This window comes from Chinchilla lanigera, unplaced genomic scaffold, assembly GCF_000276665.1.
Source record: "Chinchilla lanigera isolate Chin_1 unplaced genomic scaffold, ChiLan1.0 scaffold00019, whole genome shotgun sequence".
NCBI lineage: Eukaryota > Metazoa > Chordata > Mammalia > Rodentia > Chinchillidae > Chinchilla > Chinchilla lanigera.
Genome location: NW_004955420.1, coordinates 1447458 through 1473437, shown reverse-complemented (window position 1 = coordinate 1473437; position 25980 = coordinate 1447458). Strand labels below are relative to the sequence as shown.

At 40.4% G+C, this 25980-nt stretch overlaps 1 protein-coding gene across 4 annotated transcripts in view; it reads left to right on the top strand.

The window, feature by feature from the left end:
- Tnik (TRAF2 and NCK interacting kinase) overlaps positions 1–25980 on the top strand; it is a 376373-nt gene that overhangs the window by 69275 nt on the left and 281118 nt on the right. For all 4 annotated transcript variants that reach the window (XM_005382987.2, XM_005382990.2, XM_005382989.2 and 1 more), the window contains exon 2: positions 17081–17146. In XM_005382987.2, the coding sequence (XP_005383044.1) occupies positions 17081–17146 (66 nt within the window). The remainder of the gene's footprint in view (positions 1–17080; positions 17147–25980) is intronic.

Genomic DNA, 25980 nt, shown 5'->3' with positions numbered 1-25980 from the left:
TTTGGTTTTTCTCCGGTACCGGGAACCGAACTCACGACCTTGCGCTTGCCAGGCAGGCGCTTTTGCCGCTGAGCTAAATCCCCAGCCCCCCTGCTGAATTTTAAGTAAGCCTTTGGTACTCATCTTTGAGCCATGCCTAGACAGGGAATTAATATTTTAATCATTGGATTGCTTCTTTTTCCTCATTCTTCTGAACGGAAATGATGCTCTTATGAACCAAATTATTTCTTAAGCATTTTAATTGTGAAATATGTACTGCATAGTGCACAGAGTAAACATGTATTAGTAGCTTTTCTGTACCTGAGACCGAATATGTAACACCTACAGTTTTAAAAAGGAAAGGTTTTAATTTAGCTCATGGTTTAGGGGAATTCAGTCCATAGCCTGTTGGCTCCAAAGCAGGGACCTTATGGTGGAAAAGGTGTTCCAGGGCAAAGCTACTTAGTTCATGGAAACCAGGGACAGAGCAAGGGAATAGCACAAGAGAGGCATCAAATATAGCACTCATGACCCACCTAGACACACTCAGGAACGTGCTCTACAAATCTGCTAGGCCTTTCTTAATCCAGTGGAATTAACATTAGGATTAATGGTCACATGTTCTGCTCATTTAGTTAACACCAATGTGACCATCTCTCCATTCAAGAAATAGGATGCTCCTATTATTTGCCTCACATAATAACCTCACAAATCCAGAAAATTGGGAGGAGTAGGAGATATTTCATATTGGTGAAAAGTAAGGCTTTTATTTATTTATTTTTTTTAAGGCTTTTATTTTTTAATTTAATTTAATTTGTCTTTTTGAGACAAGGTCTCGCTATGTGGTTCAGGCTGGACTTGAGCTCACTTTGTAGACCAGGCTGGCCTCAAACTCACAGCGATCGTCCTGCCTCAGCCTCCCAAGTGCTGGGATTACAGGCATGACCCACCATGCCTGGCATAAGATTTAACAATAATTTGTAAAGACTTTTATTTTGTTTTAAGTTTAGGCAGTAACAGATCTTCAAGAATTATGCAATTGTCTGCCAGAGGTCCTAAGTAACAGATTTAGGGGCAAACATAGGTTTTTATAGAAAAGTCAAGTTGCAGTTAGCAAGTGATGGGATGAAAATCATTTTTAAAATAAGTATTTTTGGTTATCTTTAAAAATACTACTTTTCTTCAAGCCTATTCTGAATGGGCAATACAAAATTAAGCTGATGTCCACTCTAATTTCAGTATTTGTAACACTGTGAGTAGAAATGCAACGAAGAACATTTTTTCCAAAGTGTTTGCTGAAATATCCTTGTTAATGAAAGAGAAGAAATTAGAAACCTTAGAAGTGCTGGTGTCCTGACTGAGAAGGCTTCACTGGAAGCCTGGAAGTTTTTAACATCTTTTTGCTTTATTTATAAAGTTGATACAAACATTCCCATGCTTAATGTATTTTTAAAACCACACACCAAAAATCCTCATAGAAAGTAGGCATTGCAGGAAGGTATACTATGTTTGAATGTAGAGTCCCAGAATTTCTGGTACTCTCAAAGGAATGTATATTCATATCTTCCAGACTCATCTCTTTAATTCACTGATGAAAAAGTAAATAACAACTTATATATGCTTTCTTGTTGTTTTTGTTAACATTATTTCTTTACTCAGCCAACATTTTTCCAGACCCCCTGGGGCCTGGGTACTGTGCATGTTGCTAAGAATGTTAGGTGAAGGGATCCCAGCTCTGCTTAGGTAGCGGATGCGGGAAAGGAACACAGAGTGGAGAAGAGGAACGCCAGTGAATTATTTTAGCAATGCAATTTATAGACTTGTTGCTGGGAGAAGTGAGGTTCCAAGCGCAGGGTTTTGTTTTTAAGAAAGAATGACTTTGTCATCTTTATCCCCTGTGTATCTGGCGTTTTGTCATAGCCATGTGTGTTCAACATTGGAAATCCCACTTGCTTTATGGAATACTTAAGGTCTCACCATTTCTATAAATACTCTAAAGCTTGAGGAATGGAGGTACTGCCTCTAAATGATATGATTCTGGGCAGCCATCATTTTCAACAGAGGCAATACATGCAATTAACTTATATCTTGTTAAAATAATGTCATTCAAAAGGTGACTTTATCCCTTCTACTGCTTTCTTTTTTGTTTAACCAGGTCCTTGTTATATTTCAAAGTCCAGCCTGATGCCACTGTTTCCTTTCAGCATCCCTTGACTGGTGTGAGTCTGCATCAATTCCTGCTGTCTGAACTCTTTTATTGTTTACTCTGTGTTCTGCCTGGCTGGCTGTTAGAATGGCATTCCTGTTGCCATCTCTTCTCAGGCCCAGGACTCTGAGAAATGAGTTACAGCAGCTCCTCCAGCAAACACGCCCTCCTTATTCCTCATCAGAGTGGTTGTCCCACACCTCCCTGCACCCTCAGCTCCTGCCCTGGCAGCCCTGAGGTTCTCCCTGTGGTTTCCTCTTCAGCTGCAATGCTGGGAGTTCCCATGTCTGCCGTGGGTCCTTTTCCCCTGGCCTTCACACTGGCATTTCTGCCTGCCCATTTCCCTGGCATTTTCAAAGCAATAGTCACCTTCAGCCCTTTTCCGACCACGCCAGGTGACTGAGAAGGCACAACCAGTGGCCGCTCAGCTCTCTCTTCATTCATTCCATTAAAGTTCCATGCTGAAATCTCAGAGTAGGGTAGGCTGAACATTGTTCCATAATGCAGATGTGCGCCAACTACTTGTATGTCCATCAAGGATGGCATGTTTGAGCACGAGCTCACTTCGTGATGGGCACATTTTATTTTAGTATTAACTGATAAAAACTGACTTAATCATTGCTGTGTATTTGATAAAATTCTTTCGTCTTCTTTTTATCTCATTTGAATTTTAGCATGGCACTGAGAGTTAGGTAAGCTGTTGGTATTCTTGTTTCTACTTTCCATAACTAGAGTATTTCAGTGGATTTGCTCAATGTCAGGAAAATTGTAAATGATGAAATCAGTTTCAGGCGTATGCTGTTCTAAAACAGGGCCCTTTCCCTTCTCTTCATTTATATTTCATGGGTCTTAATTTATTAGTACTAATTAGATGTCCTCCTTGAGGACAAGCTCATGCCATAATATCTGAATCCCCTGTAGCGCCAAACAGTTAATTTATCCTACATTTATCTGAAGGAAAGTAAATAGTTTCCTTACTTAGTGAAGGTCCTCATGTATTCAACTCCCCGCTGGGCATTTTACATACATTCTTACCATACCTCTGTTAGGTAAATGTTACCAGTGTTTTTGGATTGCTAATATGCATTTGAATCACTGGGGTTCTTGTTAAAATGTTAATTCCAGCGTAGTAGTTCTGGAGGGGCCAACTCTACATTTCTTTTAAGGTTTATATATGCTTTGCAAATGCTGGTCGTAACCTCACTTTGAGTAGTGTCCTGTTTGTAGGCAAAGAGGGATTAAGTCATTTTTCAAAAGTTACATACCTGAAAGTAGTAAACCCCATTCAAACCCTGGTCTTGCTCCCTGGAGAACTGCCTTCCAGGGCAGTAGGACAGATACAGTCAAATCTGTCTTTGGGGAGTACTTTTTGTGGAATTCACTCTGATGGAGGAATTTAAGTATGGAATGTGATTTGACTTGAATCTCAGGACTAATAAGACTTTGACAAAATGGGATTAAAGGACTTTCTGAAAAGGAGGAACAAAAAGAGAACAAAAATGTAGAGTGAAAGAACATGAGTGTTGGCTATCTGGGAATAGTGAGGCTGTAGATAATGCTGGGGAGAGGTTTACTGAAGCTTTACAGGTGGGCTGAATTTGCGTGGTAGGTAGAGGAAACAGAGGAGCCACTGGAAGAGTCACAGTAGGGGGTCTGTGATAGCACATTGTCGGTGTCCAGGAAATGAGCATTGTTAGATTTACTGTCATCTACGTGGTTGTTAATGATCCATTGCCCAAGCTGCCTCACTGACATCTCCATAGAATTCTGTAACCCAGTTATAAGCCACGGAATTCCTCGATGATGGCCTTTACTGCTGTTGGTATAGAGCCTGTCTTCCTACAGTCTCTTTGCTTGTGGGAAGAATGGATATATTACTTCTTCCTTGTTTCCAAATTTTTCCAAGCTAAGAAAAGACTATTTTTTCCACTGACTAGTAATAAGCATTCTTAAAAGAAGCATTGTTCCTTCAGTAGCAATTTGTAACAGGAAAAGTGGGAGAGAGACAAAATGCAGTCTTGGTCTGAATGGAGACTGGTTTTCTTTGTGTGAATAACCAGCATTCCAGCAAGGTTGCCACGGTGATGCTGAGATTATAACTGTTCATGCCAACAGTCAGAGAATGTTGCCCATTTAGTTATTCTCAGCTGCTAGGTTACCTTGACAGTGCCTCAAAAAGCAGGTTTTGAGTTCAAAGGCCTTTAAATGAGCAGTAAGGAGACCAAGAGATCTGCTGTCCTCAGCGAGTGGAGGACTACAAGCCCCAGCATGCTCTGGTTTAGGCCATGTAGGGTATGGTCAGTCACAACAACAGGTGCTATTTTAAAATTATTTTTTCCCTCTTGGTAAAAATGGGTTATTAGAACTCCTGTGCTGTTAGCAGCTATGTGAGGATTTTCCAAGGCTGCCTTCACATGCAGCATGTTAGAAAAAGTAGGGAGATCGTGCATTTTAGCCTTGGCCATAGCCTTAGTATTTTCTTTGGTGAACAATGTGCCTTACAGGATCTATGAAGAGATGAAATAAAATATTTTTTTGCAAAATGCCCTGTATAATGTCTATGCATAGGAGATATCCAGTGAAAAACAGGTCACCTATGATATTATTTCAGAAATCACTAAAGCATTACACAGTGTAGCTATTACTATTACCAGCCTTTGGTCACTTCTGGCAGTCAGAATAGCCTAGGACATGCTATGGTAACATGCAGTACTAGAGATTTCATAAATTTAAGGTTATTTCTTGACCATGCCACATGCCCTGTGTGATCAGTAGAGGACTCTTATTCATCAGCTCCCCAAGGACACAGACAGGAGGTGTCATGTCCACATATGATTCCATAGTCCTCACAGTGATTTGAATTGGCATATATGCCCTCTAGGATGACACATTACTTTCGTTCACTTCTCACTGACCAGAGTCTGTCATGTGCTCACACCAAACTTTAAGAACAGTAGCAAAATGCCACTGTAGAACCACAGGAGGGGAAGTGCAATATTTTTTGAACCAATTGTAAGGACTGCAATCTCTACCAACGCCAAAAGGCTGATGAAGAGGAGTACATTAAAGAAGGACTTCTAAACACAGATAAACAAAAATATCTGAACAACAAATTTCAAAGTAAGCCAGAATTCAGCTGCATCAAATAGAAAACCTAAAACATTAGTGAGCTAAAGAAAATGGCAATTTACCTCTCTCCATCATAAAGAAATCCCGACCGAGGCAGGCCAGGTGGTGGTGGCTGGGTAGTTCCATGGTCGTCAGAGGCTTAGAATCATTTTATGGTTCTGCTATAACAATCTAGCATAAGGCTCCCATTATCTTAAATTCATCTGAAGATCAGGAGTAGGTGAATGAAGATCAGGCAACGTGATGGTTGCAGCCATCACGTCTACATTTCAGGCAGCTAGAAGAAAAGAAGAGGACTAAAGAGCCTTTCTCCCAGCTAAGTCGGTTTCATTTGAGCAGCCTTTTTGAATCTCCTGCATCACAATTCTGCTTACATGTCACTGGCCAGAACTTTATTCTGGCATAAAGCATATTTACTCCTAGTGTCATTGGTGCTGTGGTATGTAGCTTTTGAGCTGCGCACATTGTTTTTCAAATAGAATTGAGATTTTTACTACTAAGGAGCAAGGGGAGGAAAGACAGATGACATTGAACATCTCTGTGACTTTTAAGCTAAGATGTAAATTTTGGCTAAGTAGGGATGACAAGGGAAAGATTGTTCTATACACTATCATTTTCTAACCTATGCTCCACAAAACGCGGAGTTCAGAAAAGATACAGAGTTGCTTCATAAGCAAGTGCTATGGCCAAACAGGGAAATGCAGAAAGTTTTGCTATCTCTGGAGATTCATAGGATACACGGACACATTAATAGTTCTGAGAAGCCCTGCTGTAAAGAAACCCCTAATCTGCTCATGTATTTAACCCAGTGTTCCCAAACTCATTTGACAGCAGAAACCCAATGCCCATGGAAATCTGGAGGGGCAAAAAGAAATTTAGCTCTAGCTTCTTGAATTTGCCAAAAAGCCTGTAGATCCTTGATCAGAGAATTTAAACTCCCATTCCAAAAACCACCTGCCTTGCAAAACCTACTAACCAATTTATATATTCTTTGTGCTACCCTAGCCACAAAAGACTTGTGGGAGAAAACAGATCAGATGCATTGAGGTCCTGTAATCAACAATCTGTCAGAGTCAGAATTAACCAGCCATCTGTACCGTTAGTGGTAACACGAAATGATGGCTTCGGATTGGCTTGTGCCTGTCTCCCAGATGACAAGCCCTTGCCCCAGGTAGCTGTTGATAGGCTCTTGGCTGTTCTTACTTGGCTCTGGGCCACCCTACCTTTCTTTGGTAGTCAGAGAGCAGTAGAGAAGCCAACCAAGTAGTCTTTCTCTTTAAGGACTCCAGAGAGAAGGCCTGGATACCTGGCCAAAAGACACTGGCCCTGCCTCTTCCAGTCTGCACAACTCTTGCTCACTGTGGAGAGGGATGAGGGTAGACAGCCAGCCAGGAGAGAGTGGCTTATACATTTACTACATATATGGAGCTCAGTCTTTTTCACCAGTTTTGCTCTTGTAACTGCACTGTGACATGCAACGTGGGAAGAACCGGTGAAAGCGCTTTCACACAAATATATATTTTGTAGGTCTGTTGTCAGCAGGTGGTAAATGAGTAGCTTTGGGAGAATGGTCCGGTTAAAGCTTTTCTTTCCAAAATAGAACCTTGGATGGTTTCCTAATCTTTCTTACTTAATTATTTAGGTAATCAGTTCTTGTCTTTACAGTCCATCTGCTGCAGTTGCTATCTTTTTTCTTCATCTAAGCATCTTTGCAAAGGCAAGATGCCAAAATCTCTGTTAGTCTGGTTCCCATCATTTGGACCTAGTGCTGCTGGAAATACTGGAAAGTTACCCTGTCCTGACAGGTCTAGAGGGACCCAGCTTTGGCATATCTCTGTAAACTGTGTGATACGTTTCTCCAAATAGCTGTATCGTTGCTGCAACAACCTGATGATGGGAAAAACTGAGGTGGGGACCTCTGTATGCATAATGACCACCAGGCAACTTGTGTGTGTGACTTTGCAGACTGTAAGAGAGTTGGAGAAAATTCCAGAAAGTGTGGATAGTTATTCTTTTTCAAAATTTGCCTTCTGCCTTAATATCCTGCCTCATGGAGTGGTTATTCCTCATATATTGGAAAATAAGCTCTGAACCCAAACTCCAAATGTGGAGTTTGTGTACTGCACATGTCCCGTGGGTGGGTCTGTAGGTATGGCTCCAGAACTTCAGGTGAAAAAGCACTGACCAGCCAATCTCAATAATTGGCCGAGAATTAAAATAACTGGGTAGGGTACCAAAACCATAAAAATCATTCCATTTAGTGTTATACTTGCTTCCTGGGTTGTTCTCCTCCTAGTTTTATGGTTTTAAATTATATATGCTCATTTTTTTCAGTGAAAATTAGCAGACAACAATTCTTTGTTAAATATTGTTTTCATCAGTAGGGAAATAATGTAGAACTGAGTTAAATATGATTATGAATATTTAAGGTCTATGAACTGAAAAAAAATAAGTTTTGAAAAATTTCATGTATTTCCTATGCTGGGATTTATGTGTGACCTACCAAATGGACTCTCAATGATACCAAATCAGCCATATGTGAGAGATCTTATTGTATCAACTCTGGGCATGAATTAAATTTATTCCTCTGTCCAAGGACCTAGAATTCTTAACTGCCTACCATCCTCATCAGTCCCCTTGCTTCCTCCCCTTCCAACCTACCAAGAGGCAGTGAGTGATCTCTTTGGTTTACTGAAGGATTTTATGGAATAGAGGGAATGTTAGACATTGAAAGACTTGGAGGACTGTCCCTCTGAGACATTGAATAAGCCACCTAAACACTTACATCAGAAAATCTATGACTTGACCTCACTCTGAGCCTTGACTTCAGAGAGATCTTACTGATTTGATACCAAAAATCCTGCTCTAAATGCCAGAAATCTTATTGCATGTGGCTGTGGATGGCAGAACTGAGATATGTGGACTTGGTTCATGTGCCTAATAATATTCATTGGCTGTCTACAGTGTTCCAGTTATGATCCAGATACTAGGGATACTGCAATGAACAAAAGCAATAGAAGTTTTTCCTTCTTGGATGAAGAATTTTATCAAACACTTGCTTTTAGAACTTGCAGTATGCCAGCTATTACTTTGTGTTTTACACATATTATCTTCTCAAATAACTCTATGAACCAAATACTACTATAGTCCCTATTTTATAGTTAAGGAAACTGAGGCACAAAGAGATTAAATAGCATACTTAAATTTCCTTAGATACTAACGCGATGAAGCTGAGATCTGAATCAAACTCTTTGGCCATGGAATCTGTGGTCTTAACTAGTTGTCATTGTCACTTGTATACAAAGTAATCTGTGCTCATCCTAGCTGATGCCAAAGTAGGAAAAGTAATAAACTAGCTTTGGACAGAAATCTGGGAGCCTGCTTCATGTCCTTCTCTGGAGGGCTCCAGGCTCTGATGGGAGGCAGGGACCCAGAGCAAACCCTGGTACAGTCAACTGTCTCCAGCCTCGCGGCTAGCTGTGGCTCCTGGCTTCAGGCCAGTGCCTGTTTTCTGGCTCCACTGTTAAGCTGCTGGCCATCACCATCCCCATCACCCCAAATTAACCAGCTATTTGTAAGGAAATGTATAAGCATGGGCTTGGATTGAAAGTATGTGGATTTGAATACCGGCTCCACACTGACCAACACTGTTAGCAGCTTGGGCAACTTTTGATAGTACTGGTAGCAGTAGTAATATGCCTATTATATATTAAGAGCTGCCATGCATTGTGCTAAGTGCTTTATATATGTTGTTTCTGATCCTCAGAACAAATCTTCCCGGGGAGATGTTTTTATCCTCACTTTATAGTCTGCCCTTGGCTGTTTTCCTCTATCATTTACTGTTTGACCTTGGGCAAGTTACATAATTCCTTGAAGTCTTAGTTTCATCATCTGAAAATTGGGGTTAATAATATCTATTTCCCAGGTTGCTCCAAGATTAAATGTGGAGATGTATATACAGCACTTAGGCCATAGCCTATGCCAGTGACAGTGATAATGCCTATTATAGCTTGTTATATAGCTTAAGGTATTGCAGCTACTAATCTGGGAAGTGAGATTTCAAATTCAATTCTAACGGCTGCCATTGAGAAGACAGGTTTGAGCTGCAGAGTCGGGAGGAAAGCAGGTGAGCATGGGCAGAATGCTTGGAAAGCTGTTTCAGCACCACCTGCTGCACAGTAGCAGGTGGAAGTAAACAGACAGGAAACCAAACAGGAGGTGAATAGACTCCCGTCTCTTGTCCTGAGAGCTGAGCCAAACTGGAAGCTGCCGGCATTGAGAATGGTATTCCTGGAGGTCTGGCTGTGGCTGCGTGCTGGCCCTGCCAGGAACTGACTGGTCATCGAGGGGTTTGTATTGGTAAAAAGACACAGTAGCATGCAGGGGCAGCTGTCTTGGGGTAGATGTGTCCTGAAGTAAGTCTTCCGTGAGGACTACCTTCCCAGAAGCCCAGGCTTGACATTAGGAGCTGGAGAGTTGCCCGGAGTGTTCACATGCAGGATGCAATCTTGCAAAGAAGGCAGGCTAAGTGGTGTTATCCCATTTTATAGACGAGAAAACCAGAATATGAGAGGTTGGATAAGCTAACAGCAAGTAGAAGCCAAACTTCAATCTTAGTTGTTTTGGATTAATTGTCTGATAGGTCTGCATAGTTTAATTGGTCTGGTACTAACACGAAAAACCAACAGCATCTCCATTTATTGTCATTTAATTTAATTTTTTTATTTGAATGATCTGCTCCACTTGAGATGGATGGCTTGGGCCCGTGTGTTAATGACTATAAGCTCCGGTGCTGCATTTTCAGTATCCTAGATATATACTCTTGAGTGTCTTTTCTTGTGTGTCACCCCTCATTGTGATAATTTAATGACTCTGTACAGGTAGTTGCTTATGTCTGTTTCCCTCCTTAGAATGATAGCATCATGTGTCAGAGACCACATTTCTTTTTGACTTTGGATATAACACATAACAGGCAGCTATGAAGGCTACTGGTAGGGATCAGGTATTAAATAAATGCTATGGGGTAAGAGAAGACCTTTGACTCCTCAAATCACTCTCCTGCACTGTAGTGAAAGAGGGGACAGTAAGTGAGAAATGGCTGTCGAGGGACATGGCCTGGCTGGGAGTGCCTCTGGGGCTGACACCGGAATGCTGAGTCAGCACAGTGCTTCCCAGTGCAGGACTGACTTCGGAAAAAGCAATGGTGCTGAAAAAAGCCTGAAGGCTCAAGATAAATACGGAGAGTTCCACTGTTCCTGTTTTCTTTGTTCTGTTTTCCCTTTGTAAGCATATGCTTGTCAGTTAGGGCTGAAGCTGAACAAAACATCTGCTAAATATGGTTCTAAGAGAAATAACATTTTGGTCTTTTTCAGGCCGGGTAAGTTTTGAGTAAGCACAGTGGATTGGCAGATGTCAGTAAGGAATTCGAGGGGAGGCAGTCACACCAGGGGGCCAGGAGCTGCATAAATGGTCGTTATTCTGCTGGGGCCTCTTTCATGCTGCCAAAGGTCTGGTGGCCTCAAGCAAAAGATTCTATTTAGAAGGACTGTGTCATTAAGAGGAGTTTTGGAGAAGATGAGTTTAGAGCTGGGCCATTGCTCAGGATTCCTCCCTGTCTCCCAGCTTCATTCTCAAAGAAGAAAGAGGGGTAGGGAAGAACAGGTGGCTTCTTTTATGACTAAGGGAGTGTCATCCTTGGTATAGATTTAAATTTGCTCTTTTCAATCTTTAGGATTTAGTCTCAAGATATTATTTAGTATTCTGACAAATCTGGGTTATGCAGGGGACCCGGAAGAAATCATGTATCACTCAGTCCCTAGATCTTAAATCTCAACCTGCCAGTCCGGCCCAAATTTCATCAGCTGATGAAAGAGAAAATTTATTCCAACATCCCAAAGAGCCCAAAGATCTTCACTTGTCTCCTCAACTGCCCCACGCATTTCTGAAGAGACATCTGTTTGTCCATAAATATCTGACCCCATTTGTTAAGAATGTGGAGATATTATTGGTTGAAATGTAATAGATTCTCTTTTGCTGGTTTTGTTCAGTTTGTTAGTTTATTAGTTGGAAATCTATGAAATGCAGACAATTTTCTTGTGGCGTATGCCTTGTTTATTAACTCATTTTCAAAGAGAAAAAGGAAAGAAAGAAGATGAATATTTATTGAAGTTTTACTATGTATCAGGCCTGAGATACCCTAGGTACTTTCACAGCCCTAATGGCATCCCTGGAGAGAAGTGACAGTGTCATCATTTTAAACATGGAAGGACCGAAGCTCTGAGCAGTTAGGAAACTCACCCAACATTGGAGAACTAGCAAGTAATAAATCAAGCACGGAGACATCTGATTTCATGGAGCTGACCATGTAGTGGTTAAGAGCTCAAGGCGTAGAGTCTTTCATTTCTCTGTCTCGGTTTCTTCACTTGTAAAACAAAGGCAACAGTGGCAATCATTTGACAGAGTTGTGACAATCAAATAAACCATTCATGGAAAAATGTTTAGAATAATCCCTGGCACATAAGTAGTTATGAAATGTTAGCTATTATTGTGATTTCATTATAATAAATAATCAAATTTGCCTCTCAGCACTTGCTGAAAAGTAACATTTTCATTCAGGGAACAGCCTGGCTTTTGATATGTAGTTATATTTCATTATGAAATAATGTAAACTACTCTATCTTAGAATTAAATTCTCTTCTCGGCCTCCCAGCAAAGGTTAAGATCTGAATAAAGGCATGTGTAGCCAACAGGGATTGCTGACTTTGGTAAATGTCAATGATTTGCTCTTTTCTCCTTGGAGTATGTAACCTTCTTCCATGCTGCCCATCCTGGCTTTAAGAGCAGCTAAGCAAACATGAGAGGAAGAATTAAGCTGACTCTTGTCTCTTTGCTTTCCTGTTTCTGTAACATGATTATTAGGCCTAGCAGCCTCTCCCTGCAGCACTGCACACAGCCATGTCCTGACAGCCAGTAGTCTAATATGTATGAGGTACATCGCACTTCAGTGGGCTGTAGGTGTGTTTTTATTTTTTAAAGTTAATTTTATTGGTACATTTTAGATATACATATTGATCACATTCATCACAGGGAATTTGTACCTGTACGTGATATATCTTAATTCTTCTTTTTTTTTTTTTCCCCATTTCTTTCCCCTTCCTTCAACCCCCTACTCCTCTCCTTATTTACAGAAGCTTTGTTTCTATTTTTTCCTTTTATCTGTATGGGTGTTTTTAGAGCTGGGAATACAATAGGGAATTTTATGTGTGACAATATTGTGTGTTCAGGACAGTTAGGGGCTGGAACAGTTTGTATAGCTTGAAAAGAAATGGCATAAATGTGTTAGACCTTTGACTCTGCATTCTGATGTGTGTGTGTGTGTAAGAGGGTGGGAGTTCCTTTATATGCCATAGATAACTTGCAATGGAACACCACCAACCTTATTCAGTTAATAGTTATGTCTGGCACTTATGTGTTAGGCATGGTGCCCAGTGCTGGGAAATACTGAGATAAAGATTACAGTCTCTGCCCCCAGGGCTTTTGTGATTCATCAAGGGAGGAAACGGTGCACAGGGGTAGCACTATGTGAGAGCGGTTATCACAGAGAATGTACAATGGGCTGCAGAGAGGGAGGTGGGGACCCAGATTGAGAAAATCTTCACAGGGCTTTTGAGGATGAACTTGTCTGCTGGAGGATGGAAGAAGGAACCATCTAGGCCAATAGCATCAAGAACCTGTAGGCCAGAGCCTTATGTGGTACGTCAGGGAGATGGGAGGCAGATTAGGATCCCAACTGCTTAGAGCCCACAATGATGAAACCTGAGGCTGGGGACGAAGGCTGAGCCTAAGAGTGACAGGACCTTGACTTTCAATCTGAACCACATTATAGAGGATTTTAAATCTGGGAGTGTCATAATTGGTTGAAAGGAGAAAAGAACTGATAAAAGGAAATAGTTCTGGAAAGAGATGGCGAGCCCTCTTTTGTGAATGGAGTAGGGTGGCTGGATATGGTAGACCTTTGGAGATAAGATCGCTGGCCCTCAGTGAACAAAATGAGGGAAGTGGTGGCCAAGGATGGAAGCTTGAGGAAGCAGACCTTGAGGCGGTGGGCAGAAGAAAGGGAATCTGTGCCAGATCTGAGAGGTGTGATGGAACACGGAGGAGATTTAGTCTCAGTACAAGTGGTACTCAGCAGTGTAAGTGCCTCAAAGGGGAAAAATGGGACAGAACTGAGAAGAGACTTTTATATGTAAGAAGAAAGGCCCTGGGCCACCCTTGGGAGAAATTATTTTAGAGGTCCTGCTGCAGTAGGGGAGAAAAACTGGATGCTGAGCTTGTTCAAGCTGAATCACTATCCCATGAGAATGTAACTAACTACTATAAGTATTTGTGTCAAGGAATATTCCCAAACATCTGACTCTCCAGGATCTAAGTAATCTAGATAACTTGAAAATTGGGGGAAAGAGCTTCTGCAGAATCAAAAGAAGCCTTGTTTCCACTGGATCACAGTTCAACTCTTTCTTCTGCTTAGTCCAGTTCTTCTTTTACTCCCTGACAGAAGTGGATTCCAAGTCATACTGTGGTAAACACCTTCTGCTTGAATTTGTAACATACTTAGAGTTTATTCCTTGGGAAACTCTTTTAGTCATTTTCCTCATCCCTGAGGCAAAACACACACCACCTACAACTTAAAGAGGAGAGGTTTTTTTGGTTCATGTTTCTGGTGGGTTCAGTCTATGGCTGGCTAGCTCCAAGGCAGAAACAAGATGGCAGAAGTGCGTGGTGAAGGAAAAGGTGCTCAAGCCATGGCAGTGGGGAAGCAGAGAGATTAGGGAGGAGCCAGGGAGGGAGATACACCCTTCCAGGTCACAGCACCAGTGACACTTCTCTTCCAACCAGGCCTCAGCTCCAAATGGCACATTCCCTGCCCCTGTGAGTCAGTCACCTTCCACACACTTGAGAATGTTGGAGGGCATTTTAGATCTAAACTGTAACAGGGAACAGATATGATGTGACTGTTTCTAGTGTGTGTGATGGTCTACTTATGGCCAGTTACCAGTGGGATTCAGAGCCCTTTGTTTCTGAGCCCTTTGGATGTGTCCAGCAAAGAGCCCTGCTTTTTCTCAGCAGCTGAAGTTTAAGTCTTCTTTATGGAACTTCCTTGATTCTAATTGGCTGTGTCCAATGCCCAGCCAGCAGACTTCCGGGAGAGAAAAAACGCATCCAAAGTCAGCTGCTCAGTCCCTCCTAGGCCCTAGCTAAGAACCCTTCCCCAAGAAGGGCCCCAGGAGGTGGAGAGGCCCTGGGTGCACAAGCTGATGGCTGCTCTGCACCTGTTTCAGCTCCTGTCCACCTTCACACCCCCTATGATTACCAGGCTCCTTAAGGCAGCCTCGAGGTAGCCTTCTGCATCTCTTTTCTTTCCCATTTTTGATTCTAGTCAAGGAAAATGAATGCTTCGAACACAATTGGGACATTTCAAGCAAATATAGAATTTCTCTCCAAATCTGTTGCAGAAACAGCACTGAACAAACAAACGACTGGAAGCGCAGCTTAGAAACAAACAGCAGCTGCCGCCGTGTATGGGAGTTTTTTTCTTTTCCTCACTTCTGTCTAATTCTATTGGTAATAAAACCTGCTGCTCTAGTGGCCTCGTAGTTTAAGAAACCAAATCTTTCTTTCCCAACTGGAGGCCCACCACGTGACTTTGACGGTGCCTTTCAGCACTGGGTGTTGGTTTTGGCTGTGGGATGCAGACCCAGGTCTCGTCCTTTCACAGTCCGGGTTCTGCTCAGGTGTTGTCCACACCTTCCAGGACAGGCGGAATGCCTGGAGGTCTTGGTTCTTCAGAACACGGCGCTGGAGTGTGGTTTCCGGTTCTTCTGGTCTTGTAAGCGTGGGTAGTGCCCACTCCAACCTCTCACTCAGCACATGCTTACTCTGGTGTTTGTTTGTTTGTTTGTTTTTGTTTTTTTGTTTTCATTTATTTTTTGTTTGGACTCATCAGTGGGATCTAGCCATGGGATTTTCTTGAGTCTGACTTTCTGAAGACTGTCTTTAGAGAACTCTTGTAATGTCGAACATTTTTTGCCTACTTTTGCATGGACAGCACCGTGGTTATTTCCCTCGAGCAGCTTGTGCCCTGTTTGAATGCTACTGGTAGTGTGTAATTCCTCGGTTTAAATGATGGCAATTACCTATCAAGAGAATGTTTATGTGTGCAAGGCTCTGACCTGAACTCTCATTTATTCTTCACAAGAGCTTTGCAAGGTACAAGTCATTCCTGGTTTGTAGGTTCAGGCATTATGTTGCTCTCCTGAGACTGCACAACCAGTCCAAAAAAACCGTTTGATTCAAATCTGAACCTACAGCTCAGGCTTTGCCCTCCTGCCTCTCAAAAACCAGATAATAATATGCTACAGTGCTCACATACACACGCGTTTCCTACACATAGGCTGAGGTTTGAAGTCATTTTTGTCTTTTAGTAGTTTTTTTTTTCAGTCATAGGGATTGAACCCAGGGCCTTCCCACTGAGCTGCATTCCCAGCCATTTTTAAATCTGTTACTTTGAGATGGACCTCACCAAGTTGCCTACATTGGGTTCAAACTTGCAGTCCTCCTCTCTCAGCCTCCCAGAGTCTGGGATTGCAGGTATGCACCAACACACCTGTGCCTCTCAGCATATTTTTTTTAAAAAATTAAGTGCCTAACACTTAACATTTAGCTCTCACAGTTAGCAAAATATTAATTTTTTGGCTTGAATTAGAGCTGGCAAGATAGTGCTCCTATGTTAACAGGGCAGTTGGGTCCATCTAAGTAAGCACCTGTTTCCTCTGCCTATCCTCAAGCCCCTCCTAAAGGAAGCATGACTTCCTCAGTTTGGCCCAGGTCCTCAACTTGACTACTTCACTCACCTTGTTTACCTGGCCTTGGTAGGCATTCAGGTTTGTGACTCCTGATTTATGCCTTTACAGAAGCAACTTCCTTCCAGTTAGGAATCATTAGAGATAAAAGTCAGTTTCTTCTGAATTTTATAGGTTTTAGTTTTATTTCAACTAGTTAAGATTGTAATTCAGCAATAGCTGTGATTACTGGACGTTTACTGAGTATGGTTACATTGAACTGACTACAAGTGCCTGTAGACACCTATTGGGTGAACTTGCATAATTCTCCAGTTCAGTTTTATTCTAAAGCCTTCAGTTATGCTGAAGATCCTGCAGAAGCATAATTCACAAGGGCAACATTATAGAAAAGGGAGGTGAATCCAAGATAAAGCATTCTGAGAGACATAGTTGTGTTGATCTTATTTTCTTGAGAAACTGTTGACTCCCACAGGGAAAAAAATGATTGAGGAACACCCTCTCAACTCCAGTACTCCTGCCAATAAGCAACCCAGACAGAAACAAGGGAAATACCTTAAAGCAATAGAATCTCCTCCAGATGGGGAGTCTCTCATTATGTCTTGATGTACCTGCAAATCTATTTCCATCTAATCACGAGAAGTATGTTAATTCCTTTTTATTGTTTTAATTCAAGAAACATCTCCTTTTCTCTGATATAAAACCATTTCATAGCAAGGTACAACAGAAACAAAATGGTGTCTGACCAATTTCATAGCCACAGCTCAATTAAATTTTAAAATTTTGAGAATATTTAATATGGATACCAGAGCCTCCTAAGTAAGATTATTTCCTTATGTTAAATATTTACTTTTAAAAAAGACAATGTCTGGAGTATTGCTTTCAACCTTTATTGTTTATTTTCTTTTAGGACCCTGCAGGGATCTTCGAATTGGTGGAACTTGTTGGAAATGGAACATACGGGCAGGTTTATAAGGTAAGGCCATCGAGTTTGAGTTTGTGTGTGGTTTAATTTGAGCATGGCTTGTATGTGGTTTCAGATCATGAGTGCTGAATACGGTGCTATCTATACTTGCTCATAAATGCTTCACAACAGATTTTAAATAAAATAGTATGCTTATTAAGAGACCTCCATCTCTACCTGCAGCCACATGGCCTACAGTAGAATCTGTGACTTGGCTATTTCCCCTCATTACATATTACAGTGTTTGCATCTGACATATGAATTTTGATACCACGTATCTGAAATGTTTTAAGTACTTAGTTTCCTTTACCTCTAGCACTGTGAAAGCTACTTTTCAAAGGAGTAGAGCATGCGATTTACTTTAGAGATTTAAACTATTAAATTGTCACAGCTGAAAAAGTAGATTTATTACTGGCTTAGAACACATTGAGTTTAGTGAATAGCGTTAGGAAAAAAATGGCTACTTCACTCACAAAGCAAAAATGTAGTGGCAGTATGATTTTTCACAAGTTAGTAAATAACTAAAAGTTAAACTTGAGTTGAGGTTGATTTTCCTGCTGTTTTACTAATTTTTGTTCACAAATTCACTCAAAGGAATTTTTTAAAAAACGTTTTCCCTGTTGGGTGTGAGGTGGTGGTGCATGTCTGTCATTCCAGCACTCCTGGAGGCTGAGCCACGATGATCACAGATTTCAGCTGAGCCTGGGCAATTCAGTGGCTTGGTGAGACCTCACCTCAAAACAAACAAACACATAAACAGGCAAATAAAATTTTTAAAAAGCTGCAGATATATCTCAGAGAGAATGATCTGGGTTCAACCCTGGGTACTGGGAAAAAATAAAAATGTTTTCCTGCAGTAAATAACCTAAAAATTGATTTGATTTGATTTTTTCTTTTCTTTTCTTTTTTCTTTTAAATGTAACCTGATTCCTCTGTAGATTATCAAAGGGAAATGGAAATGAACCATTTTGGATGAAAATTTTTCCAGTTTTGGTGAATGAGCTATTGAAATGCCTTCAGGGGGCTGGGGATTTAGCTCAGTGGCAAAGCGCCTGCCTAGCAAGTGCAAAGTCCTGAGTTTGGTTCCTGGTACAGGAGGAAAAAAAAAAAAAAAAAAGAAAAAGAAAAAAGAAATGCCTTCAGAACAAACCAATAGTTTCTTTTGATTTTTTCTTGGGAATTAACCATCGTTTTCCTGAGTGGTAGCAATACGAGGTGATGTTTCCATTACAAATTACCTCATTGTTCTATTTTTTAAAATTCCTTCTCTGATCGCCAAACTTCTCTCAGTTGATTAAAATTATTGTAAAAGTCATCTAGAGTGGTTCCAGTTCTGCAGCATGCCTAAAGCATGTGTATAAGGTGTTTTTTAGAATCTGATTTTTAAAGCACAGTTGTAAATGGATACACATTTCTGGGCCTTTATTTACGGGGATAGACCCTCTGATGTCCACTCCAGGGGAAGATTTGTCCCTTGCAAGAACACCCATTTCCTAAAATGTCAGCTCCTTACAGTTAGATATGTAATCTACTGAGCTAGTCACTCAACGTTGATCCTGTCTGACACAGACAGCAATGTGTCTCAGCAAATGCTTTTAAATACTTTCAATGAAGATAATTAGGTTGGAAGATTGTGTTATTGCATTTCGAGAAATTGGATTGAACTTGCAAAGCAATGTGGCTAATGAATTAAGCCCTGATTTAGGTACGCAATTACTTCTGATTTCTTGTCAAAATGGAGGAGCAACTCTGTAGCTTGCTGTTGGCTTTATGGTGCCACTTCTTAGAGCCATTCTATTGAAGAATGCTTTCCACATGCAGAACTCACATTTGGGAGACCATTCACAGCTCTGTCCATTAATCCAAGAGGTGTAACTGCACCCTCTTGTAAGAGGAGATAGCAAAGGCATTCCATTAAGGATTAGAATGTTTGGAAAAAACAGAATTATCCCTAATTTTATGTCACTTAATAAAAAAGGAAACACATGCGAGGAGATCTCATATATTTTGAAGAAAAGGAAAATATTTAGTGGCTAGATTGAATAGTAATATTATTATTCTAAGGGGTTCCATTATTTCTGTGTTTGATACAATAATTGTCACCTTGCATGTTGAGGGGAAGAGAGTGTCTGTCACCGTGAATGAACATGGTAAATGCACTGGACTCTGGGAGAAGAACTTAGTCCCTTTCAACAGCCCTACTTGTAGTTCTGTGGCCATTGCAGTGATTCTGTTCTTGTGTGGTTAAGCTATAGACTAATAACACCTCACTCTTTAAGGGTTTGGTTTCTAGGCAGTGGGTGATGCTCGGTGGGCTGCTTACTGATAGAGACACCTGTGTTTCCTGAGGACCACTCTGATCCTGCTGTTGACCAAAGTGGTGAATGGTTAAAACTTCATAAACTTTAAAAAAACTTAAAAGAGAATCTAAAGAAAATTAAATTAGGAAGTGACTTGTTTTCATGCTACACATTTTGTAATTTTGACAGAGTAAGTATGCTTTTAAAATACTGTAGGCATAAATAGAAATTTTGTAGCCTTAGGAAGAGATTCTTTTACAGAAAAGCTGATAAATATTTTCTTTACATTAACTATTAAACATGTTGTATTAAGTTTTTTATAAATTCATCTTCTACCTGGGAAGCCTGAGGTCATGAGTTCGATTTCTGGTGCAAAACAAGAAATTCATCTTCTGATATTCCTGGCTTTCATAATGTAAGGTAGGATTTTATGAATAACTGGATGGACATAACCTTCATTTTGTGGGAAATATCATCATAACTTTTTAAATGAGTTGTCCTATGAGAGTCATAGATTTTTATTTTCAAATAATTTCTAAGAAATGTACTTCTTATAATAAAGAGTATATGCAGATAGTGAGAGAGTATTCCTAAAGTATGCTTGAGTGTGAACTAGATACAGCTAGGTAAGAAACAAATATTTTCTATAAGGGCCATTTTTTTTTTTTGGTCTTTCTGAGACAGGGCCTCACTATGCAGTTCAGGCTGGCCTTGTACTCCTTTTGTAGCCCAGGCTGGTCTCAAGCTCGCAACGATCCTCCTCCCTCAGCCTCCTGTATAAGGGCCATTTATAAAACATTATTTAAATAGTGTTCAGCTTTTGAAAGTTGGCTCTGGTATTACTCCAAGTTCAGGTTATGGCACCTGTTCTTGGTAGGCTACATTTGCTTATGTTTAGCATTTTGGTCCTGAGCAATCAAGTAGCAATTTAATATTTCTTGTTTTGTTTGTCTTTACTTACTGGACAGAATAGGTACATAATAAAGAATACTTTTTCCTCATTGAGATTTTTATCAAGTAAACTACCTTCCTGCACCATGGCTCCCATTTAAAATCAGACCAACACAAAGCCACAGATTTGCTTGCTAAAAGTCTTGGCTGTTTATCAGCTTACTACCTATTAGGAACCTAATGGAATCTGGACACGTTCTTGATGAACTAGGGTTATTATTTTAATAACTCAAAATAATTGGTCAGTGGTACCTTCAAATACCACTTCAAATTAGCCATATACCTGTAGTGAATGTTGGTTTATCCTGTTTCTTAATTGCCATGTTGAAATATGTATTGTTTTTATGCACATGGAGACATATTTTTCTAGGATGACACCGTGAACTGGGAATATGATGGTTTCCTCTGTATTCCTCGTGTGTATTTTCAGTCCTCATTAAAATTGTGAAGTGCAAAGAGAAGAGTGCATCTTAGTGCTCACAGTGTTTGAGAAAGAGGGAGAGACAACATGACTGTGTGTGTATCTTGAAGAGTGGATTAAGTGCAGTACATCTGGGAGCACAGTACATCTGGGGTCACAAAGGTCCTCATTGGTCATCTGTGTCATTGTTTTTCTGTCAACTCGCTGTATCCTTGGTCACTTCCAGTCATGTGGAACTCATTGTCTTATAATCAGTTCATTTTCCTGCAACTCCTTAGAATCTTTATTAAGTCAAAATTCTACTTCTTCAAATATTTAGTATTTCTACCCTATTTTCTGCCCATAGAACTATGTAGAATTCAATATTCCACAAGAGTATAGTCCTTCAGATATTTGAAGATTTCTCTCTCATCGCCCCAAATATGTACTTGTGTCCCTTTTCCTCCAGGCATTGTAGCCTCAGTTGCTTAATTTATTTTTCCTATAAAATAGACTGGAGGCTCTTCATTATCCCTGCTTCTGTCCTTGAAGCTATCCTAATGTATTTATTAAAATCTTATACTTGTCAGCAGCTCCCCTCAACACTTCCCATTACTGAGGATTGAACCCAGGGCCTTGCTTATGCTAGACAAACACTCTATCACTGAATCTATAACACAGCCTTATTTTGACACACAGCTTCGCTAATTTGTCCACGTTGGCCTCAAACTTGCAATTTTCGTGCTTCAGCCTCCTGAGTAGCTGGAATCATAGGCATATGTCAGTTGTTCTGTATTTTACAGAACCTTTTATGTCTATTATTTAATTCTATCATAATTTCTCAAGAGCTTATTCTCTCTACATTGGCCTTGTAGCTACAGTGCCCCGTGCCTTGAATACTTTTGTCCTTTCAGTATTGGCTCCTCTCCCTCAGGTCTCAAATCAAAACTTCCTCCAGGAAGCTTGTTTTCACCCTTGTGTCTCCTACAAACTCCTGCCTCTGCTTCCTCTTCTAGACTTTCTCTATCCATCATCTTGTTGTGTTAGCTAAATGACCCCTGTCTGGATTATCTTCCTCTTTGTTTATGTATATATTAGACAACTTGAACACAGAAAGAAAGAGAACACAATCAGAGACACAATCTATCCTGTTCATCATGGTGTTTCGAGTGAGGTACACAGCTGAGTCCAGAACTGTGCTCTGTTTTCATTGCTAGTTCTGTCTATATATGTTTCCAGTTTTCTCAACATTTCCCATAAAATATTAGTCTGCTTCATTTCAGGAAAGCATATTTGCACAAAAGTAACAAGTCATGTACTCTACTTGCTTGTACAGTGGGAAGTGGACCTGGCATTAAAAGAATTGACAATCTGTGTGCTGGAAGTTTACAAAATGAGTCAAAACAATTTTGTGAGTTTTAATAACCTGGCAGAGGTTCTCAAATTTTACTATGTAAAATAAGTATTTGAAAAATACTTAAAATTTTGTTTTCTAGGCCATGACCTTTGATATTTGATTTAATATGGCTAGGGTAGGGCTCACTTTTATGGACTTTTACTAAGTGTGTGGATTCTTTCTGATTTCAGAGCCCTGGGATCACACCTCAAGAAGCTGCAGAACGATTATCTCTTACCCTGCTGCAAGGTCACTTGAGGGAAAATGAAGCCTAATCCTTTTTGTAATCATTTGCTTTAGGGTTTCCATGCTGAGCTAAACTTGCATAAACTGACAAAGGCAAAAAATGTAAACATCTTGACCTAAGATGAGATACCATCCAGTTCTGACTTATTCAGAGATTTAACTTGGCAGTGTTTTTGACATGCTTGCTTGTGATTACAGTTGAAGGTTGTTCCTGAATAATTTGCCTCGAGACCTGAGAGTCAGTACTGTCAAAAGTGTCCTAGTATAGAGTAATAGGAGCTTGTTGCATGAGATTTCCTCCAATCTGTATATCATGATCTCTTAATCTTTTATTAAAAATCTATAAAGCGCTTTAATAGTGAGCTTATTAACAGTCTGGATAGGCAGACAATTCTATGACATTACCCAGGGTGCAATGTAACTTTTTATAGTCTTTTGTGATGAATCATATATTATACTATTCAGTTCTTGTTTGGCAGGGAGTTAGTATGGGTGAATGTTGTGTTTCTTAGATTATAGTTGCATTTGTTTTTTATTTAAAATTTTCACATATAAAGAATATATTCTTTCACATTTGTTGCATGCCAGTGAAAAACAGCTCTGTGCTTTGTGTGAGAATAATGCAGAGCTAACTGAAGTGGTTCCTACTCAAGAAGTATGTAAGCAGATGATCTAATTAGGACTCAGAGTACTCACTGCTAATTTTGGGGGGTATCATTTATCTTAATTATTTCTCCTGATGGTTAAGGTCCCATTTTATAGGGAGAATGCACATTTATACAATCACATTATCACCCTGAGGCAGGATTTCTAACCCTCATCTGTACTATTGAGACTTTGGGCTGGGTAATTCTTTGTGTGTACATTGTGGACATTACCAGCATGTTTGTCCTTTAACCTAATAAAGCCCAGTACAAATGTGAAAATTGAAATGTTTCTAGAAACTGTCAAATGACCTCTAAAGACAAAACTACTCCTAGTTGAGGATCACTTCTCAAAGGATAAGAGAAAATGGCAAAACTTTAAAATTGAGAGATAGGCAGACATGGAGATTGTAGAATATGGAGCAGAGCAATTAATACTGCCCAGAAAGAATTAGATTCTGAAGGGGTGGTAGCATGGAGATTTGGGAGAAGATTAGAATCTTCAACATTTGCAGTACATCTGGGAGCACAATTTAGCCTTTTTTATGAACAGAAAGGACTTTGGAGCCATACGAAGCTGAATTCTCAGTCTGGTTATACATTGTGTAGTGGCCTGAAGATAATCAGTAGTCCTCTAGTCTGAATTTCTTCATCCATTATTAACAGCAGGGTTGTTATAAAATCTCAAGGGTTGTTATGAAAACTGTAAAGAGAAGATTGATTATTAGAGGAAATAAACATTGCCTCCAGCATTCTGAATCTTTGGTAGGGTAAGAGCAGTTGTTGAATAATGACGTAGTTTACAAATTTGGGAGGAATCACAGTACTCCCTTTTTAGGTATTGAAAAACCTAAGTAAAGAGCCTTTACTGTGACATTAGTGAAGGAGTGTGGGGTGAAATGAGTGTCACAGAGGAGATAAGGGCCTGTTTTCGGATTTATGTCCTTCCCTTACTTTCCTTAGCTTTGAGTTTGCCTTAGACCCACTTAGAGCCTCAATTGTTCTCATCTTTAAAGTGATAATTAAAATATCTTTTCTGGTATACCCACCATGCCATTGTGAATTTTAAGTGGATTAAGTGCTCTGATAAGACTTTGTTAAACATTTGGTTAAACTACTGTGTATAAGTAAGCTTTGACTATTGCTATTGTCATTTATTACAAGGCAGGTGAAAGCGTGCTTGATACAGGGGTCTACTCCTACGTTGTTCTCTCTCGCCTTTATCTCAGGATCACTGTGCTGTGTGTTGTCAAGTAAATGATTGCTCTTAGTAGGCCGACTTCAGCTCTCATTCACTCTTATACCGCTTGTATTGTTTGTACTGGGGTCTTTAGGAAAACTGAGGCCTTTAGATGGAGTGGAAAATCTCTCTGGCTTCATGCTTCTGTCTTTTGCCTCATTAACCTTTGTTAGCTGGTTGGTCACATTTCCTAAACATGTTCAGAAGTACTCCAACAGAAGCCCTCTGAACAAAATGTTGAAAAATTAGAGTATTTGAGTAGCCCGCCACCCTTCCCCCCGTTTTATTACTTGTACAGATGAACGAGTTTCATTTGGGCAGTTTTATGTGCGCACGTAACATACTCAGATCATTTTCACCCTTGTTACTCCCCTTCCCCTACTTCTTCTCCCACGTGTTCCCTTCCTCTTCTCTGATAGTCCCCTCTACTTTTATGTCCCCCACTTCACGATTCTATGATGAGCGAGAACGCATGATACATGTCCTTTTGAGTCTGGCTTATTGCACTTAACATGATGATCTCCATCGAGCTCCATCCATTTTCCTGCAAATGATATGATTTCATTTCTCCTAATGGCTGAATGAAACTGTATCTATGTTCCACAGCTTACAGTAGCTACTGTGAGTTGGCCAGCAATTAACATGGGTGTGCAGGCATCTCTATAGTGCACCGACTTTCCAGTCCTCCTTCTTGAAGGGAGGCAGTATTAGCATTTGTATTTGTTATAGTTTATGTCTGTGTGTCTCCCCAAAGCCTCCTGCAGCCTTGGGGCAGGCTATTAGAGTTTGAATATGGGTGTGAGAGCTGCACCTGCCCTGGAGTGGATAGTTTGCATATGTAAGGGACAGGAAAAGAGTGCTTGGGGCATTCATCCCCCATTCCGCCCCGTGTAAGTTAGTTGTTGCTTAGCTGTGGCTGCCACCCTGAGACGCAGCCCTCTGCCACGTGCCACTCTGCCTTATAATCCTGCCAAGTACAGATTGAAACTTCCACGAACTGTAAGCGAAATTAAACCTTTCCTTCCTTAATTTTGGGTGTCAGTTATTTTGTCCCAGCAGCGAGAAAAAAGTAACCAAGACAGTATTGCTTTGTTTCAGCCAATATTTTCCTAATTTACTTAACTTGGGATCCTCTCTCCCTCCTCCAAGGAATATTAATAGCCCTTGAACTATTCCAGAGAGCACAGGTATCCAGGTGCCTTATGTCATTGTTCCACATGGGAGTGCCCCCACCATGGCCGCAGCCTTCCAGTTTTCTCTTTCCTTTGGGTCCAAGGCAGTTTGTGTAAAACATGGCTGCAGGGCTGTCTTTTCCATTATAAACCAGGCTGTTAGGCCAGATCTGTTATGTTGATATTTTCAGAAAGAGTTTTGCATTATTTAGAGAAGCATCTTTATTAAAATAAATTAATGAAATGGTCAAGGGTACTAGCTGGTTTCATTTAATTTAAAAAGTTGTAGTGAAAAACACACCCAAGCACTGTTTTCCTAGGAGTGCCAAAACGGTGACTGCTTAACTGTCAATGGACATTTATTTACAAAATGTCTCTAAGGTGCTGTAGTACATGCAAAGCATTGTTCTTAGCCATAGATGCATCTGACTATAGCTAAGGCTTTAGGATTATTACCTAATCTCAGAGTGTCCCTTCTTTGCGTTGGCCAGAGCTGT